General features: G+C 37.5%; 1 protein-coding gene across 2 annotated transcripts in view; it reads right to left on the minus strand.

Annotated features, from left to right (window-relative positions):
* Positions 1 to 15,989: 15,989 nt before the first annotated feature.
* The window catches only part of LOC122800825 (procollagen-lysine,2-oxoglutarate 5-dioxygenase 2-like), an 816,734-nt gene continuing 810,737 nt past the window's right edge, over positions 15,990 to 21,986 (minus strand). For both annotated transcript variants that reach the window (XM_044070112.1, XM_044070111.1), the window contains one exon: positions 15,990 to 20,141. In XM_044070112.1, coding sequence (XP_043926047.1) covers positions 19,986 to 20,141 — 156 coding nt within the window. In that variant the 3' untranslated portion in view covers positions 15,990 to 19,985. The remainder of the gene's footprint in view (positions 20,142 to 21,986) is intronic.

A 21,986-nucleotide genomic window follows, 5' to 3' on the forward strand; every position in this document is an offset into this window, starting at 1 on the left:
GGAAGCTGCTCAATGTTAGTCACTGCCACTGATCAACAAAGAGACCCTCCTTCAGCCCAAGCAAAATGGCCTCACAGAAACTTTCAAACAGTTCAGGAACAGCAAGCCTGTAACTGAACTTTTTAACTCTCAGAAAAGTGGGGAAAAAGCAAGATTTTTTTTTTTTTTTTTTACAGAGATAGCAGAGGTTCAAAAGTAATATCAAGTTATAACAGTGCAGTAAATGACCCCACACAAGAGTGCTAGGTCAAGGACAGAAAATATGCAAGTTTTAAGAAAAAAACGATTTAAAATTAAGTGCAAACAGGAAATTCAGCAAACAGCTTTTGGTTGTGCTCTAAATACAGCTACTAATATAGAAATCAAGTTTAACAAGCCAGAAAATGCTCAAGCTAGGCAGCTATGCAGAAAAACTTAGCAAATAAACAGAGAAAAAATACTTAAAATCTCAAAAGTGGCTCCCTTCTTCTCTCAGCGTTTTTTCCTCTTGGAGGGTGCTTCACCAACAGCCAACAAGCCTGAAAAGACGCCAAAACCACGAGGCAACTAGGTTTTAAGAGAGGAAGATGAAGGAGTTATGGAAATGACCCCTAGTGGCCAATAAAACTACAGTTTCAAGTCAGTAACCACCTCTCCGGGGGGCAGGGAAGCTGCTCAATGTTAGTCACTGCCACTGATCAACAAAGAGACCCTCCTTCAGCCCAAGAAAAAATGGCCTCACAGAAACTTTCAAACAGTTCAGGAACAGCAAGCCTGTAACTGAACTTTTAACTCTCAGAAAAGTGGGAAAAAGCAAGATTTTTTTTTTTTTTTTTACAGAGATAGCAGAGGTTCAAAAGTAATATCAAGTTATAACAGTGCAGTAAATGACCCCACACAAGAGTGCTAGGTCAAGGACAGAAAATATGCAAGTTTTAAGAAAAAACGATTTAAAATTAAGTGCAAACAGGAAATTCAGCAAACAGCTTTTGGTTGTGCTCTAAATACAGCTACTAATATAGAAATCAAGTTTAACAAGCCAGAAAATGCTCAAGCTAGGCAGCTATGCAGAAAAACTTAGCAAATAAACAGAGAAAAAATACTTAAAATCTCAAAAGTGGCTCCCTTCTTCTCTCAGCGTTTTTCCTCTTGGAGGGTGCTTCACCAACAGCCAACAAGCCTGAAAAGACGCCAAAACCACGAGGCAACTAGGTTTTAAGAGAGGAAGATGAAGGAGTTATGGAAATGACCCCTAGTGGCCAATAAAACTACAGTTTCAAGTCAGTAACCACCTCTCCGGGGGCAGGGAAGCTGCTCAATGTTAGTCACTGCCACTGATCAACAAAGAGACCCTCCTTCAGCCCAAGCAAAAATGGCCTCACAGAAACTTTCAAACAGTTCAGGAACAGCAAGCCTGTAACTGAACTTTTTTAACTCTCAGAAAAGTGGGAAAAAGCAAGATTTTTTTGTTTTGTGTTTTATAGAGATAACAGAGATTCAAAAGTAATATCAAATTATAATAGTGCAGTAAATGACCCCACACAAGAGTGCTAGGTCAAGGACAGAAAATATGCAAGTTTTAAGAAAAAAAGATTTAAAATTAAGTGCAAACAGGAAATTCAGCAAACAGCTTTTGGTTGTGCTCTAAATACAGCTACTAATATAGAAATCAAGTTTAACAAGCCAGAAAATGCTCAAGCTAGGCAGCTATGCAGAAAAACTTAGCAAATAAACAGAGAAAAAATACTTAAAATCTCAAAAGTGGCTCCTTCTTCTCTCAGCGTTTTTTCCTCTTGGAGGGTGCTTCACCAACAGCCAACAAGCCTGTAAAGATGCCAAACCACGAGGCAACTAGGTTTTAAGAGAGGAAGATGAAGGAGTTATGGAAATGACCCCTAGTGGCCAATAAAACTACAGTTTCAAGTCAGTAACCACCTCTCCGGGGCAGGGGAGCTGCTCAATGTTAGTCACTGCCACTGATCAACAAAGAGACCCTCCTTCAGCCCAAGCAAAAATGGCCTCACAGAAACTTTCAAACAGTTCAGGAACAGCAAGCCTGTAACTGAACTTTTTTAACTCTCAGAAAAGTGGGGAAAAAGCAAGATTTTTCTTTTTTTTTACAGAGATAGCAGAGGTTCAAAAGTAATATCAAGTTATAACAGTGCAGTAAATGACCCCACACAAGAGTGCTAGGTCAAGGACAGAAAATATGCAAGTTTTAAGAAACAAACGATTTAAAATTAAGTGCAAACAGGAAATTCAGCAAACAGCTTTTGGTTGTGCTCTAAATATAGCTACTAATATAGAAATCAAGTTTAACAAGCCAGAAAATGCTCAAGCTAGGCAGCTATGCAGAAAAACTTAGCAAATAAACAGAGAAAAAATACTTAAAATCTCAAAAGTGGCTCCCTTCTTCTCACAGCGTTTGTTCCTCTTGGAGGGTGCTTCACCAACAGCCAACAAGCCTGAAAAGACGCCAAACCACGAGGCAACTAGGTTTTAAGAGAGGAAGATGAAGGAGTTATGGAAATGACCCCTAGTGGCCAATAAAACTACAGTTTCAAGTCAGGAACCACCTCTCCGGGGGGCAGGGAAGCTGCTCAATGTTAGTCACTGCCACTGATCAACAAAGAGACCCTCCTTCAGCCCAAGCAAAAATGGCCTCACAGAAACTTTCAAACAGTTCAGGAACAGCAAGCCTGTAACTGAACTTTTTTAACTCTCAGAAAAGTGGGGAAAAAGCAAGATTTTTTTTTTTTTTTTTTACAGAGATAGCAGAGGTTCAAAAGTAATATCAAGTTATAACAGTGCAGTAAATGACCCCACACAAGAGTGCTAGGTCAAGGACAGAAAATATGCAAGTTTTAAGAAAAAAACGATTTAAAATTAAGTGCAAACAGGAAATTCAGCAAACAGCTTTTGGTTGTGCTCTAAATACAGTTACTAATATAGAAATCAAGTTTAACAAGCCAGAAAATGCTCAAGCTAGGCAGCTATGCAGAAACACTTAGCAAATAAACAGAGAAAAATACTTAAAATCCCAAAAGTGGCTCCCTTCATCTCTCAGCGTTTGTTCCTCTTGGAGGGTGCTTCACCAACAGCCAACAAGCCTGAAAAGATGCCAAAACCACGAGGCAACTAGGTTTTAAGAGAGGAAGATGAAGGAGTTATGGAAATGACCCTAGTGGCCAATAAAACTACAGTTTCAAGTCAGTAACCACCTCTCCGGGGGGCAGGGAAGCTGCTCAATGTTAGTCACTACCACTGATCAACAAAGAGACCCTCCTTCAGCCCAAGCAAAAATGGCCTCACAGAAACTTTCAAACAGTTCAGGAACAGCAAGCCTGTAACTGAACTTTTTTAACTCTCAGAAAAGTGGGAAAAAAGCAAGATTTTTTTTTGTTTTGTTTTTTACAGAGATAGCAGAGGTTCAAAAGTAATATCAAGTTATAACAGTGCAGTAAATGACCCCACACAAGAGTGCTAGGTCAAGGACAGAAAATATGCAAGTTTTAAGAAAAAAACGATTTAAAATTAAGTGCAAACAGGAAATTCAGCAAACAGCTTTTGGTTGTGCTCTAAATACAGCTACTAATATAGAAATCAAGTTTAACAAGCCAGAAAATGCTCAAGCTAGGCAGCTATGCAGAAAAACTTAGCAAATAAACAGAGAAAAAATACTTAAAATCTCAAAAGTGGCTCCCTTCTTCTCTCAGCGTCTTTTCCTCTTGGAGGGTGCTTCACCAACAGCCAACAATATGCTTTACTTTTTAATGACTGTGACTGAAGAAGACAATCTGATATTATCATCCATGGTGTTTATCCCACAATTAGTAATTTAGGTGCCTATTTTATCAGTTGCTTGCTTTTGTTTTAGACGTTTTTCCCCCTCAGGGGAAAAAAAAATTATAAATGCCTAGAGCTATGTCATATGATTGTTTTAAATCTCTCTCCTGTTCTAGACCATGTGGATCTATCAATGAATAGCCTTAACAGATGGGATTCTAGACATTAATACTGTTATACCATACTTACCCAGGATTCTGCTTTTTGTGTCATTAAGCATTGTGTGAAAATATGTTACTTTCTTATACCACATTTTTGAGTAGCTGAATCAACCATGTCAAGGTCAGCTGATACGTTCTTTCAAAGGAATTTAATTTCTCTTCTACTCTGCAGAATAATTAAGCCTCTTCAGAGCAGGAGCGGATCAGTCAGCCTAGAGACCTGACAATGGACACATGCAGAAAAAGTGGTTTGACTGCAGGAATAACTACTGATTTCACATATCAGTCTTAATCACCCCCTCATTACTCTGTTATAAACCACTTGAAATTACCCTTCTTTAAATGTAGGTTCTTTCAAATAGCTGCACCTCTGTTGAAAGCCAAAAGAATGTGAGAGCATTCATCTTCAGAATCAATATCCAGATAAAATGAGATGTCTAGTCAGATCAGGCTGAAGGCTTATCACTGTAGAACCACAAAATCACGCAACACAAAACCAAATGAAAAGACCACAAGGCAAAGAATCCACACAGTTTTATTACTCTGACGTCTTGGCAAAATCAGCCTTCAAGGAGTAAAACATTACAAAACTTTACCTGCCTATATATCCACATCAATAAATAATAAAACAATTAACCAATTAATTAACATCATTAAATAAAAAACCTCCAGTTCATTTCTGCATTTAACCCATTCGGAATTTTTGTGTTATATTTCAGAATATATGCAGATTCTTTAGACAGTAATTCATTTTTTAAAAATTCATCTCCATGTATATAAACATTATTTTTTTCTAACATAGACCCTCTCAATCCCTCACTATTTCCTCCGTGTACCTGGTTAAAATGCATTGCTACAGAACTTTCTTTTTTATTATTACTTTGTATGTTTCTCAAATGTTCTAACAGTCTAACCTTAAAAGCCCTTTTGCTTTGTCCTATGTAAAACTTATAACAAGGGCATGTCAAGGCATAAATAATGCCCTCTGTGTTACAACTAAAACAACCTTTAGCTTGGAAACTTTGGCCATTCATTTTTTAAAACTTTGCATAAGATGTTTACAGGCCTTACACCTCTCCCACAGCTACTTGTTCCATATTCTATAAAACCTTTACTCATTTTCACCTCAGGAAAAGTGCATTTAGTTTTCACTAAAAAATCTTTCAAATTTCTACCTCTCCTATATGAGGTAGTCAGTATTCCTCTAATATTTTCACTAACCTCTTTAAATTTGCAATATAACCCCAGTAAAATTTTAATAGTCTTGTAAGCACCGGGCTAAAACTACTATAGGTATTAGCGAAATACATAATTTCCCTTTTATCTCTACTCATATCTCTATATCGGTTGCTTATTACTGCATTATTATTTTTCTTATTAAATTTCTTCCAGCTTTCTCTTAACTGATCATTAAACCCCCTATTTCTAAACATTTCTATAGTCCTACCCATTTCCCTATCAAACTCCAGCTTATTATTACAGAGCCTATAGAGTCTAGTAAATTCACCCAAAGGTACAGCCTCAATTGTATGGGGTGGATGACAGCTATGGGCCATGAAGTAAAATATCCCATCTTGAAATTTTCTGTGGACTGTAGTGCAGAGCATTCTCCACTACTGTCCAATACCACATCTAAAAAAGGTATGATTTTACCCACCTTAAGGTCATCAAATTGCAAACCAAATCTATTGTTCTGTATTTCCCAAATAAAGTTTGTTACATCATTTACATCTCCCTCACATAAGAAAATTAAATAATCAATGTATCTGAAGTATTTTAATACATGTTTTTGAAAAAAATGTGATATATATATTCTGTTTTGAAAAGACCCATGGTTGGGGCAAAGGCTGCCCCCATGGAAGTTCCCTCTTTCTATCTATAACGTTTGCCACAAAATTCAAAAAAGTTATTTTGTAGACAAAACTCCAGTAACTCAATAATATATTCTGTAACTGGATATTCACCTAGGAAAAATCTTACTGCCTCTAGGCCAAAATTGTGACTGAAGGCTTATCACTGTCCACCATTCTAATGGAAGGAGGAGAAGGAGTTGGTGGTTCTGTCCTCTTTTTAGAGGCTACTGTTTCAAATATGGTATGGTAAGAAAGAACTGCTAAAAGGTGAGTTGCTTATTGTTGCATAGTAAAATATAGTTCTAATTACTTATTTATTTATTTATTTGTTTGCTTTTTTGACAGTAATCAAATGTCACCACAGTATCTATTTTGGGCATCAGAGAGACTGCTGTCAGATTACTAGATGTCCCCAAATCAGTCATTTGGCTATTGGATGTCTACTCATTCCCCATATTTACTTTTTGTATGACCATCTGTCAGTGATGCAATGGCTAGCACACTCACCTTTCATGCTGGAACACCAGAAGACTGCGGGTTATATTTCTATTTCTACTCCCAGGTGATTGGATTACTGAAAATGCAATTCAGTGCAGTATTGGAGGGATGATGCACTCCTGAGTGCATCAGCCACTGGATGAGATGTTAAACTGTGGTCACATTTGCTTGAATTAGTGGTGGCAGGTGAATATAAAAAGATCCACAGATGCCTCACCAAATTTACCTTGGTAGTAGAAGAAGCACCTTTGGTCTCCCTTGAAAAGAGGTCACTGTCCAAGTAGGATTAACCTGGTCAACAAAGGATAAGTAATAAAAATAAATATATTTGCCCATCTGGGAGGTAGGACAAAGGAAAATCCTGGAATATCAACAATTGAAATACTAGATGACCAGAGTAGAAAATCGAAGATCCAAACTCATGTTCTACTCAGTGCCACATGAAGTTGATATATCCATTGGGATGCTCTTTTCTGATGCCTGGAACTTCCTTCAGGCACCATTGGCACACACACACACACACACACACACACACACACACACACACACACACACACACACACACACACACACACACTGACACAGAAGAACATGGGAGTGGAAATGGAACCTGCAGCTTTCTGGTCTTCTAGCACATAAGGAAAACGTGCCTTACTTAACTCTTACTCAAACGCTTTACCTAACCTACATACACTCAAACACTGATACCCCCAATACTGAAATCTTCAGAATATCCAAAAGTTATGGCATTAGTTTTCCAAATCCACACTAATCTTACCTATGAACATTTTGTTTTGTTCATCCAAAATCTTAGTTTGAAGAACAGTTGACCACGTTACCACAATTTATTCCATTAACAGACTGGCAATTCAACAAATTGAATGACACCCAAATATATTTTTATCTATCTATCTATCTATCTATCTATCTATCTATCTATCTATCTATCTATCTATCTATCTATCTATCTATGTATCTATCTATCTATCTATACACACAAACACATTAATTAATATAAAAATCCAGTTTATGACCTACAATCTAATGAATGTGACCACTTTAAAGATTTTTTTTTTCTTTGCTAAACAGTTTGGCATTTACACTTCTTTGGTATCACTTATGGTTCTGGAAACCATTTGACTGAACTATGAAGGTATAACTGGGATACTGAAAATGCCTCAGAATGCAACCATTAAAAGTTAATGGACAGTCTTTCATAGCTGCAATGAAGGGAATGATTTATAACCCTTTATTTCAATATTTCTGCACTTGTTTTAATATGTTGGGTCAATCTACATTATATTCACAAAAAGGATTGTTGTAACACTGGACTGTCATCTGTACAGTGTTATATATGTTATTGAATGATTGCTGATCCCAGTGGTTCTGGTATTTGTATATGTATACAATGGTCTTCTATTGCCTGACTTATACGTATAACTTTATGTGACTGGAGAATGCAACAGCAGATATGAAAATATTAATCTTCTATCATATTATGTATTTCCTGTCTCCATAAAGACTGCCTACATTGAGTTTAAAGGCATCAGCTATAGATTTCTTGGCACCCATTTAGGAGATTACACTATATTGTGAATATTCAGTGCACAAACCAAGATATTCTCCATTGAGTCTTGAAATGTTCCCAAACCAAATACCAAGCAAATCCTTTTAGATGTTCCTTCATATTTGTTTTGGATAATTCTAGAACATTAAAGTGATATTCATATTGAAAATAAATATTCTCATTCTCTTCTTTATGACAAGACAAACAGCTCTAATGTCTATAGTCTGTTGTAATTTCCCAGCTTAAAACCTATGATTGTCTTTGTGACTTACCAATAAAGTATATTTTAACTATGTCTCTGAGAACTGCGCAAATCTTTTACTTTAGGTCTTATCATTGCCAGCTCCAGTGGGATACAGGGATAAAACCCTGACTATAGCACAGGAGACCAGGTTTTGATTAGCAGCCTGGGCATTTGACAGAGCTGGTAAGGAGGGTGGGTATCTATCCTAGGAGGGATGATGCCTGCTGATGAGAGCAGATCTGTTGTTGAGCTGCAGTGGAAGGGATCAACAAGTTGGCAAGTGAGTAAACTGAGGCAGTGTAGCTTACCAAGGGCTTAGAGCGAGTATGTCCCCACAAAAATCAACTCCTTGCTCATTAAGTTATAAATTAATATGCTGGGAGGTAGGACTTACAAACCTCCACACTGAATCATAGTATGCTGGATCCTCACTCAGCTTCCCTAATCCCCATTTGTAGGTGGACAGATAAAGATTTGCTGTATCCAGGACTGTTTTGCAAGTTTCTGAGCCCCCCAGACCTTTCTGTGTTGGAGGAAAACATTCTAGCTTATGAGTGGGAGTGGTAAGCACTAGGTAGCCTATCTACCACAAGAGGAGTAGTTTCTGGTCCAGAAATTGTAGTTTATTGGCTGTTCAGGTAGTTTTTCTGTCTCTTTCAACTTTCTGGTTTAAAAGCCCATGTTTACATGGGTTTGAACTTGTTTAAGTACCGCAGATCCTGTTTTGGCATCCTGCAGACTACAAGAGCAACAAGAAGGAGAAAAGAAAATACTCTAAATGTCTCAATTTTTAGTTTTTTCATAATTTACTGCTCTATGTAGTTGTTTTTTGTTGTTTTTTAATTTATCTGCATTTATTTAAACTGTTAATTGCCTTAATATTGCTACACACTCAAGTGTGCTAGCTTTTACTGCATTTAAAGTGTTTTTGCTACTGTTCTAACTGCTTTTCTGAAAAAAAAAAGTTCTAAGCTTGTTTCCCCCCTTTCCTGTAACTAATCTAGTCCAGATATACAGATTTGTTGTATCCAGGACTGTTTTGTAAGTTTCTGAGCCCTGCAGACCTTTCTGTATTGGAGGGAAGCCATCTAGCTTATCAGTGGGAGTGGTAAGCACTAGGTAGCCTTATCTACCACAAGAGGAGTGGTTTCTAGTCCAGGAATTGTAGTTTATTGGCCATTTGAGCATTTTTTCCATCCCTTTCACTTTCTGGATTAAAAGCCCGTGTTTGCGCACCGTGCAGTGGTGCTCAGCTGAGGTAAACTATTACCAGTGCTAGAAAGTTTGCTCTTCAATTTTCCTCTTAGAATGAGCTTGTTCTTTTACTTCTTGCACTTCAATTAGCATATTTGGCTAGCACTTTAACAGGCTATTGTAGCATTTATTGTAGCACACTTAGGTACCATCAGCACTAGCTGTTCCTACACAGTAACAGCACCAGTACTTATTAATTATGACCACCCCTCCTGGTATGATTGTAAGGCAATTTCATTTGCTTTCTCCTGCTAACCTGGTGCACTTGGGCATTCTGAGACAGTGTGGCAACTGTCTAATGTACAGAGACAACCCTCTCCTCTTACCTTCCAATACTCATACCTATGAGAGATGCACTTACATCACCAAAATGGAAGCAGTGCACACTCCAATCAAGACCAGATTAGCTGGTCAAGAGGAGAAGGTCAGCACCTGTAACTCACTACATAGAACACACAGTCCTCCAAAACAACAACCATCACAACCCACACATAGAAATACAAACCATCCACCCACCTTCGCAGAGGCTCTCCATAAAAATTTACCCAAACAACAGAGACCTCAAGGACAGAAATTCACTCGACCACCAAAACACAACACCAACCCTAGAACACATAGCTCACCACCACAGTGTGCCCCTCAACCCAAGCCATTAAGGCAAAACACTTTGCCCAATGTACTAATCATAGAAGACTCAATTGTGAGGCACACTGATGTCCCACTCACTAGGCTGAACAAGGAGAAGGTGACAGTGAGTTGTCTATCAGGTGCCAGGATCCGCCACATAACACATGCACTCAGGTCACTCCACAACAAGTACAAGTATGACTCAGTCATTGTCAATGCGAGTGTGACTGACCTGATGTACCTCCCTGGACTACATGAAAATAGATGTGATGGAACTCTCGGATTATGTGGCCCAGGCAGGTATGACCCTAGCCCTGAGCAGTATTCTACCATCACCCAGAATGATACCACAGTATGAGCAGAAAATTATTGACTTCAACAATTGGCTAAGTTTCTGGTGTCATTCTAAAGGGATCCAGTATCTGTCTGCCTGGGACAACATGATTGACAGACCTTGATGCTTTGCCAGAGACTGCCTGCATCTGTCACTCCTTGGATTCCATGTACTGGCTAAGGGTCTTGCCACCCTTATAGTGCCTTTTTAGGCAGTGTTTCAAAGACCAAAATTCCACCGTAATAGCTACAAACAAATGCAGTCTGAGGGTCATGCTGCTCAATGCTAGAAGTCTAAATCTCAACATGCACTCGCTCGAAGCTCTCCTCAAAATGGAGAATGTCAACATCTGTGCTGCAAAGGAGACCTGGTTTAAAGAGGCAGAAAGCACCCCCATGCTCCCAGGCTGCAACTCATTCCATATCTTTCACCGAAGAATGTGGCCAGAAGCTCCAAAGGTGGTGGTGGTGTCTTCATATTCTTAAAGGATATGCACACCTCTAGACTGGTAGCCCAGCATAATGCATCTGAGATACTCCAGGTACAACTAACACTGGGTAAGATGGCAATACAAGTCATAGCCTGCTACAGTACCCCAAACATGCCCCTAGACTCACATCCAACTTCCTAAGCACCCTGGAATCTAGCAAGGTCCTACCCAATACTCTCATACTGGGGGACTTCAACTACTCTTCCATCAACTGGGAAAACTATTCAAGTACCAATGTACAGGCCCAACTCTTTCTGGAATTTATCAATTCCAATGCCCTGGACCAGCTCATTCTGATCCCCACTAGAGGAAGCAACATCCTCAACCTGGTTATCACCAACATGGGAGACCATTGCTCCACAACTATAGTCAGTTCCTCCCTGGTTAAATCTGACCACAAACTCATCACCATGGAAATCTCTATCTCACCTACACCCCCACCCCCACTAAGGTGACCAACCTAAAAAACTTCTCTAAAGCCGACTTTGGGCTCCTAAAAGCAGAGGTGGCTAACTTCTCGGCACCCATGCCAATGAAAAATAGCTGCATGACTGCCGAATCACACAACAATGCACTGTACGAGCATGTACACAAATGCATGGGCCTTGTCATTCCAAATAGAACTAAGACGCTCTCCTCCAAAAAAAGGAAGACAATCTGATGGTTCCCAGCCATCAATAAAATCTACAACAGAAGTAAGAAACTGTTGCAGAAAAAAATGAAGTTATAAGACTGGAAAACCTCCCTTATCAGTCTCAACAAAAAGCTAAGATCCCTTATCAAATCCTCTAAAGCCAGCTATGAAGTCAGAATTGCAGCTGACACCAAAAACAACCACAAAGCCTTCTATAGCTATATCAAAATCCTCAAAGGCAATACCCCGATTTGCTCTGAGTTATTGCACAATGGCACCTCCTATACTGAGCCAACAGATATAGCCAACATACAGACAGATTCAGTGACAACTTTACCCCTCTCTCCCCACCCAAAGGGTCCTGTCACAATACCAGATGAAAGCCTGGTACCCACCATTTCTGCAGCACAGGTAAAAATCTGCATTGTCCAAATCCAAGAGTACAGTGTCCATGGGACCTCATAATATCCCTGGCTGCATCCTACATGAGCTACAAAATGAACTGGCACCACATCTGTGTGCCCTGTTCAATCACAGCCTTACCTCAGGCTGTGTGTCTAATGAATGGCGTACTGCTACAGTCATCCTGCTCCATAAAGGGGGAGCAGCTACAGATCCTGCGAACTATTGCCCCATTAAACTGACAAGCCTGGTATGCAATGCTATGGAGCGCATCATCATGGACCTGCTTAACAAACACATAGGCAATCTCTTGACTCCAACATAGTTACTTCTTTGAGGCAGTCAACAAAGCCGTGGATGAGGGTAAGGTGGTGCATACAGCCTACCTCAACCTGGCCAAGGCCTTTGATACCATTCCCCACACAGGTATCATTGATAAACTCACCAAACTAGGCATCAATCCTTACATCACTAGGTGAGTTGCAAATTGGCTCACAGACAGGACCCACAGAGTGAAAGTTGCAGATTCCAAGTCAGACTGTTGATCAGTCACAAGTGGAGTCCCACAGGACTCAGTTCTGGGCCTTCTCCTGTTTGACATCTATTTCTCAGAAGTGCAGGCCAGCACAGAAGGACTCTGGCTGACCAAGTCTGCTGATGACTGCAAGCTAGGAGTCATTATCAACTCCCCAAGTGATGCAGACATCCTACAAAAGGATCTCTGACTGTTGTCGGAACCATGGCCTGAAGCTTAACACCAAAAAATGTGTTATCATCCCCTTTGGAAAAAACTCAGTTCCCATGAATTACCACATTGATGGGAGCCCACTGAACACTGAAGGGGCCATAAGAGATCTGGGCACCCAGGTCGACAGCCACCTCACCTTCGACCACCACATTGCCACTGTGGTCAGAAAGTCCTTCTGCATGACACATCTTATAACCAGAGGTTTTGCATCCAGGAAGAAAGAGGTCATCATCCCTCCCTACTCATCCCTCATTAGACCAGGTATCAAATATAATGCCCCATTTGGCATGTACCTGACCAGACACCTGCAACAGCTAGAGAGGCCACAAAAGTACCTCACAAAAAGAATCCTAGGACTTCAGCTGTTCTCAGTCTCTTATCGTCTACTTAGAGGTGATTTCTGCTTGACTTACAAAGCCATGTCCGACCCAGCCCTACTTGAAATGCTACACCAAAAGAAATCCTAATCCCCCCACACCACATGCTCCAGAGATCACAACCTCATTACCACAATTAACAGAACATGCTGGAGGGACAGGTTCATCTACCAAAAACTGCCCATACTCTGGAATAAGCATCCCATCCATGTCAAGCAGAGCACCTCAATGGCCCTCTTCAAGAGAAATCTTGAAGAGTGGATGGGTGACAGTTCAGTCCAGGGATCATAGCAGTTGCACTACTGGATATGGGCACTGCGAACTAACATCAGGTGGCACGGTGCTTGGGCAATTTTTTGGGGGCTGTGCTTGTAAAGACTCCAGGGCCATTAGCATAGTACACACCTATAACCTATGAGGGCATAAAGAACACTGAACAAATGCACAGGGAATTGGGCCTGCCCTTAAGTGTAGGCTCTCCTGCAATGGCTACAACTTCCTGATGAATGCCAGTGTGCAACCATGTATTTGAATCTCCAAAGAAGGGAGTATAGGAGAGCTGGCCTACAGATTCCTGAAGTTAGCAGTGTATGAGAGAACAAAAACATGTGGTCATGCCATTCTGGCATATAACATCAGAGATGGCTTTGCACTTTGCAGTGGCCTTCGTGCTACACCAGTGATCAGGTAGCTTTCAAACATAGCTCAGAAATGAGTTTTAAAGTTTGGTTTATAATCAGTCTTTACCTACAAACACTTGATGAGCCTAATAACTTGAAACTGCAGAAGAGCAGCAAACGTTTTCATAATCCTCCTAAATGAAACACATCACTTCAATCCATGTGGATTTATATTTCTGTTTCATTACATTTTCACAGTTTATGAACAAATATGCAGAAGTGAAACCTCTTTTCTTTTAAAAGATTGCTCCAATTTTCTTGAAAAGTTGTGAAAATTTGCTGTAACTCATGAAATGTAATAGCTTTGCCTTTGTAATAATGAAAAAAAATTACAGCAAATATTAATATTTTCTAATTACAGTTTTTTTTAGAAAATCATCTTTTATTCAGCAAGAGAACTTCCATTTTTTTATATAACAGTGCAGTAAACAATATTGTTCAGCAAACTTAATAAGTTCAAAAGTCAGCAGTTTCAATAAAAGATCTTTATTTAAAAATTTTGACAAAATAATTTAACAGTCTTTTTGATCATTGTTTGCAAAACTAATTCTCTAAAACACGCAAGTAACAGTAATAGAAAAGGTTTCAATAAAATTGCATCCACATACTCTTAAAAAGAAAAAAAAAAGATCAAATTCAAGTAATTATAGATATAAAAGTAAAACCTATCTTGCATTTCAAGGTACCAGTGTTCTAAAAAGAAGCATCTAAATTCCAGTATTTAAATGGAATTGCTGTGCAGAAACACCAAGACAAAATAAAAGAAATTCAACTGAAAAGCATATGACAAACAAACAGAAAATATAAGGTTCATTTGTGTCAGTTAAAAGTTTTACATATCAATGTATGCTTCAGAACCTTCTAAAAGGTACAGATCTTAAAGTAGGCGATTACAGCAGGGTTATCTAAATATTAGCCCTGCATGTTAAAAGTTAATGTGGGATCTTCAAGTGTTCAATGTTTCTGGATACTTAATTTTATTTATGGTCATATGACTAGCAATGAATGTCATCATGCCATGGTCACACTGATAAATCCATTCATTAGAAGAAATCTGTTTCACTCTTGCTGTTATCGCATCCATGATAGAGCAGTTCCTGTGAATTATACAGCCTGGATTTTCTAGCTACTAAGCCCAAGGTTGCACAATTCAGATATAAGGATAAGAGTTATTTTACCCCCAAAGTTCTCTGATGATTTTAATTCCAGTGACTATACTTCAACAAAACATCGGAGTCAAACAAAAGAATCAGCTATCCTGATTTCAAGTACAGCCACTACAATTATATTTGGGACATACCAAATGAAAGATACATACACTACTTTAAAGATTGCAGCTTTTAATAACAAAGAAATAAGAATTTGGAGCTTTCTAACAGACTAAATATGCATATGTCATTGCTTTGTCCTTTCTTTTGGTATGTTTCATGTGAAATTTCATCATGAATGTAAAAGAACAGAAGCACAAGCATTCCACAAGAATTACAAATGATAATGTGTGTGTGTGTGTGTGTGTGTGTGTGTGTGTGTGTGTGTGTGTGTGTGTGTGTGTGTGTGTGTGTATAGGTATATATATATATATATATATATATATATATATATATATATATATATATATATATATATATATACATGTATGTATTTCTATCAGTATCTATAACAATATTGATGTATACATATGAATAGATAAATAGATAAATATGCATATGTGTATGTATCTATCAATATAGAAACAGATTTAGATATAGATATAGATAGGTTTCAGTCAACCCACAGCAGTAGCAATTTTCTGAACAGAAAAAAAACCAGTACAACCAATTGAAAGTCAGTGAATCACACTTACCAGATTTTTTCAGTGGATGATTTCAGTACAGTGGAGATGATGGAATGTATCCTTTCCCCACTGTAGTATGATCTTGGAGATAGCATATATAACAGATTTTGTTTTTGTTCAAATCTTTGTTATTCAAATTAGAGTGCATTTGTGATTCAAATTGATTTGGTTGCATGACAGCTGTCCAAAGTTTTGATACTCTGAACATTTGTCATAGACTCATATGCATGCATATGTATATATATATATATATATATATATATATATATATATATATAGAGAGAGAGAGAGAGAGAGAGATTTGTATTAATATTTGTTTATAGCTATAATATACATATATACAGTATGTATATAAACACATGCACACACACACACACACACACACACACACACACACACACACACACACACACACACACACACACACACACACACACACACACACACACACACACACACACACACACACACACACCTACATGCATACACACACACACACACATATATCTATATGGGCTCTCTATTCCAATGTCGGCACTCGAAATGTCGAGCTCCAAGAAGCTGAAATAAAACACTGGAGAAGAGCAAGCCCTCACTGCACCCCACCACCCCCAGAAAATATATATCTACCAACTCTGAGAGAATTCAATTATGCACATGTATAATTACCTACATTACTGACCTGTCTGACTGTCTGTCAGTCTATCTAAATAATCTGGACAAAAGGACGCCTGAATGAAGTGTGAGCAACCTTTAGAAAAGCATTTTATCATACCTAGAAATAGAAATAGCCCATGGGGACTGGAGGATGAAAGGTACAAGTGAACTTTAGAAAAGTGGCCCTAATAAGGAAACTAGGGTCAGGTCTGTCATCCCGACGTTATTCTATGAGAAACTAACAGATTTGCACATGAAGTCTGTGGATACTCTACCTCCTTATGTGGCCTTTCTTGGGAGAAGGAAGCAGGCAGCTGGAGAAGTGTGTTAGATAGAAAGTTCACCAAAATTCATCATTTAAATATGATTGTGCTGCATGGTAAACTGCCTTTCATCCAGGATGCTGCAAGCTTGTGAAGTACAAGGGTATAAAGGGCAAAATGTTTTAGATTGTGGTTGGTGTTTGTAACACATCATTTACCATAGTATATTTCACACTAGCAGTGCAAATGTATCTGTCTGAATAGTCAGGCCAAGATATGTTTAATAAATAGCATGCCAAGGATAGATGAAAGATGTATTCAACTAAGGATGAGTAAAATCAGTTAGTTTGCAGCAGATGACACATTAAGTTCAGGTAAACTTTCTGACAATATTAGCCATAAGAATAATTATCAGTATGGGTACCTAAAACCTAGATCAAAAAATATATATTATTAAGTTAGAAATGGAAAGTAAGCAACAAATAGCCCTTCTTAAAAACATTCACATTAGTGTTTGAACATTATCATCAAAGCATGAAAGGATCAGCTTTGCCTTCATTTTTTTATATTTTTTTTTTTTTGTTTGTTAATGCTGTGAAATGACTACGTTTGTCGAACTGAACCAAGATAAAAATGAAGGGAAAAGGAAGACAAATGCCTTTATGAGTAATCCAGTAAGACATAAAGACTATGAGACATCTTAATATTTTGTGAACATATTACAATGTAGAAAGTGTACAATCTGTAGAACTACACCTTAGCAACCAGTCCTATAAAGCAAGTTTTCATAAGCATTAAAAGGAATATAAGCAATCAGAGTGAGTGTTGCAAACAGTGGAAAGACTGAAGACTTGAAAATGTTAAGTTCACATGAAAGGAAACCGACCAAACTGATAGAAACATTAAACATATATCAAATGATATTCTTCAGGCAAAAATGTAAAAAAAAAATCAAAACTCATTAAAGCTATCGGTTTAATTATTACAACAAAAATATATTCAATAGAATTCTGTTCTCCCACTTCTCAGTATAATGTTCATGACTGCCATTTTCAATGCATTTGCAGTCAAACTTTTTATTTTTCTGTACTACCTATAAAATGGGGCAGCTCCATTATAGTAATTGTGAAACGCATTCATCCATCCAGTATTTAAGATACCATGGAAGAAGATCTGCCACAACATGCAGATATTTTTGTTTTTGTGCCAATGGCACAAAAGGAAATTATTAATTTGATGGAACACAGTGTTAGACTTAAAGTAAAGCTAGAATAATTGGATCCAGTAACTGAATTTGCATAGTATATGAATAATAATGTTTAATTATTTTTTTTTATTTTAAGACACTGATCTTGTTGTGTATTTCAAAAACATACATAGGTATAGTTTATTCTTCCCATTTACCAAAGTTCCTAAGCACTGCTTCATTGTATCAGGGAAGGGAATTCTTATACAGGTATTAAGCACAATAAAAGCAGAGTCAAAGTCAAGACACATGCTAAGTCTATTTTAAAGAATGCATCCCTACATATATTTTTAACAGATAGCCCCTTCAAAGAGTAGGCGCTGCAGATTTGACTACCATACAATTTAATTTAGCAGCACTGTATCACTCGGAAGGTACTTTGATATCATCTTGAAAGATGTACTTAAATGGGACAAAATCATGCCTGCATAATATGCATATTACTACAGGAAAATTACCTTTATAGATTGCACTGCTTTTCCAGTTAGGATAAGAACAATGGGGTGATATCTTATTTATAAACCTGTACCGTTGTGTGGTCTTGTACCATCAAAGAATTAGGGGGGAAAGGGATTTGTTGGCATGTTTCTTGACTGTACTTTATCATGGTTAAGGCAAATTACCTTGTTTTTAGTAGCAAATGTGAAACTGTGGATATAGTATATTGAAAAAATACTTAGATAAGGCAGAAAAGACACTGCAGCACAATGCAGGGTTTCTTTTTTAAAAGTAATATAAATATTCACTACAGTGAAGCAGAACTGGGTATTATCCAATGCTTATTCTCATGTTACATCTGTTAATATCACTACACCTTTCACTGTAACACTTAATCATACTTCATAGGTTATGAGCAGCAAAAATAGTTCTGATATGGGATAAAATGTAAAGTTTTGTTTGTTATTACTCTAACAGCAGTGTCAATAATAAATTACCCCACAGTGATCAAAATAATGCATTTCTGACTGAGAACAGCAGATCTATACAAGATAACTTTGCAATAAGTCACATATATGATTTCACTTGTCAGTTACCTCCTTTATACAGCATGAAATTGTTCACTAGTGCATATGGCTTTTCATGTAAAGAACAATAAACTCTAGGCAAGTGTGACTAAAAACAAGGCACTTTTACCAACCTAGACAACACATCAGGTAACTTAAAATGTAACATAAAAGGATGCATTTTAAATGTCAGGCATGTAATCAGCCAGTAAATGGCAGGCATGTAATCAGCCAATAGTGTATTTACCAACATTGTATTTATCTCACATTACCCCCACAAAAACAGCAGCATTTATGCTGAGATTTCCCACCCAGTATCCTTGTCTGACAAGTTTAATTTCTCAAGTTGTCTTCTAATTGTAACACTGTTGATAATTTGGCATTGTAGGTTTAAGGATGACTTTATCAACTTAATGCAGGTTGCTGACTTGATCAACCATTCTAGTGTTTACATTAAACCATTCTTATCTATACTTGTATTCCTTTGGCATAGTTCATGGGTAGGTAAGCTAATTTAGTATGAGATGCCAAAGTAAACATTGAAATATACTGCTGTAATATGTCATCATTTTTATACATTTGTGTATATTATATCTAATAAAGATGATCACTGAAGGTGTCTTTTTCAATGAGTTACCATAAATATCATCTACAAGTTTTATAAGTCAGATAAGTAACCCGTACACCACCAATGAGATGTCACAAGCCTTAAAGTAACCCATACATCACCAATGAGATGGCACAAGCCTTAACTGTGCTTATGAGTTACTAAATGTTGAATTCCTGCTCTTCCATCTTTTTCAGTTACATTTCTAAAATATACAGATAGCACCAAAGAAACACTGGTCATACAGATTGAAAAAATGGCACTGAGGCAGTGTCATGATCATCAAAAATTATGGATACAAGTCTACCTCTGCCACTATTATTTTAAATGATTGTTAATGTTCTCCTTTATTAATGCCATAATTTATGTCACACATTAGAGCAGAATCCTGCATTTATTATCATGACTTTCCCTCTAGTAGTTTCATCAGCAAATAAATAAATAATCAGAAATCACTTTCTGCTCTTGCAAAGAGTTGCTTTTCCAACTTAATGCTCGCTAATGGTGTTTTACATGACTTTACGTCCATATTATCTCTCTCTCTCTTTTTTATTTTCCTGAAAATATTGAAGATAAAAAAAAATGTAAAACATACAGGCAAATGGCTAGGTTGAAACTTTCTCAAAATGAATCATATTTTGCAACTTTCAACTGAATCTGTATTCATCAGAACTGTATTTTTAGGGATCAATAAAAGACACTGCAATGTATCGTGTTCCTTTAGTAGTAGGAAGTCCTTCATGCAAGTGAGTTAATCTTCCAGGATGCATAAAACTCCATCCTTTTCTTGGAGATTCAATAGTGCAATTGTATCTGGCAAATTTGCAACCACCTCCCTGCAGGAAAAATAAATACATGGAAACTGGCAGTTATTTAATATATATAATACATTGTTCTTACATAATATGGTCAAAAATGTTGTGAAATTTCATACATTATTGAAAGCAGTTATTCAATACATCGCAGTACACTCACATGTATAAATGGGTTACTCTATGTTTGCAGGGTCTATGATATTTGATTGAAATTTATGGCCCCTAAACACAATAGATCATACATGTCTGCATCCAATTCATTACCTTCTGTATGGGTAATCTCTGAATATATGAACTTGTGGAAATTGGGAATTTCTGTGGGAAAAAAAAAAAAAATATATATATATATATATATATATATATATATATATACACATATATATATATATATATATATATGTGTGTGTGTGTGTGTGTGTGTGTATTAACCCCACATTTTTTCCTAAGTATAACAACACATAACCTCAGAAGTCTATGCAACAAATATCCCCACTACATGCTGGGATAGACCACAACAAGCCTGACATACTAGCCTTGACAGAAACCTGGTTAAACTCTAACATATAAGACTCTGAAGTAACACCTCTCAACTTTGCCATTGCTAGATTAGACAGATCTCTTAAGGAAGGTGGAGGAGTAGCCCTGTTCTATCCTACCACACTTAGCGTAACACCTTACACTAACAAAATCCCTACTTTCGCTCATGCTGAACTGCTCATATCCTTCCTAAACCTTAACAAATCCAAACAAATCTGTGTCATGGTAATATATATTCCCCAGGGCAAGCTATACCTGTTCTTGAAGATATACTGTCCTGGACTTCCCAAACAAACAAGCAGGAGACTATCATCCTAGCAAATGTAAACACAGACTGGCAAGCTATCACAACTGACTCACCCTCAAACAGCATCATCCATTATGGCTATTCACAACTCATCAAAATCAAAACTCCCATTAGGGACAATAAAGACTTTACTCACCAATCTACTCCAGACTGGATCCTAGTACCACGCCCAATTATTTTTCCACACAGGCATCCCTTCTAATTCCCTTAGTGACCATCTACCCACATTTGTCATTATAGCCAACACCCCAACCCAAAAAACACATTGTGCATTCTATTCAAAACCTAACTGATTTCAGTATAGACACATTCAATGATCTGCTTAAGAAAATAAAGTGGACTAACACCTCTCAACTTCTCAGCTTAAGAAATCTGGACAAAGCCAGAAAAATGGAGGGGACAAAGGCCCAAAAATAGGGACAGATTTTAAATATTGCTTGTATAAACTTAGAAAGTTGCTAGAATGATAGATTTTACATTATTACATATTTTCTGAAGGATATGAAGTCTAAAATTCAAATGTCTGTCATTATTTAGTATTATTTATTGAGTTCAGTTCTTAACGATTTGCTAGAAAACCACACATTTTATGAGGAATAGACCAAAAATAAGAGGCAGAAATCTGGACATTCTGAAAAATCTATACAGATGAGAGGAGTGCTCTCCCCCAGAGCTTAGCTCCATGGCTAACCAAAGCATGCATACACATTATGAAGCAAAGGGACATAGCCTGGAACACCTGGAAGCAAAATCAAAGTGAGGGAAATCTTATCCGTTTCAGACAACTCCACAGCAACGTGAAAAAATCACAGAACAAAGATAAACAATCATACTACACCCACATACAACTAGAACATAAAATCAACCCACAAAAATTCTGATCTTCTAGATCAACATTACTCAACTCAGGTACAAACAAAGAACATTGTCCAACACCACCTGCCTCTCCATCCCAAGTAGCTGAAGACTTCAACAAACTATTTATAAAATCTATAGCCGACCTTCTGTCAAACATTTCCATC

The sequence above is a fragment of the Protopterus annectens genome, chromosome 4.part1 (assembly GCF_019279795.1).
Source record: "Protopterus annectens isolate FY-2018-M chromosome 4.part1, PAN1.0, whole genome shotgun sequence".
Taxonomy (NCBI): Eukaryota; Metazoa; Chordata; order Ceratodontiformes; family Protopteridae; genus Protopterus; species Protopterus annectens.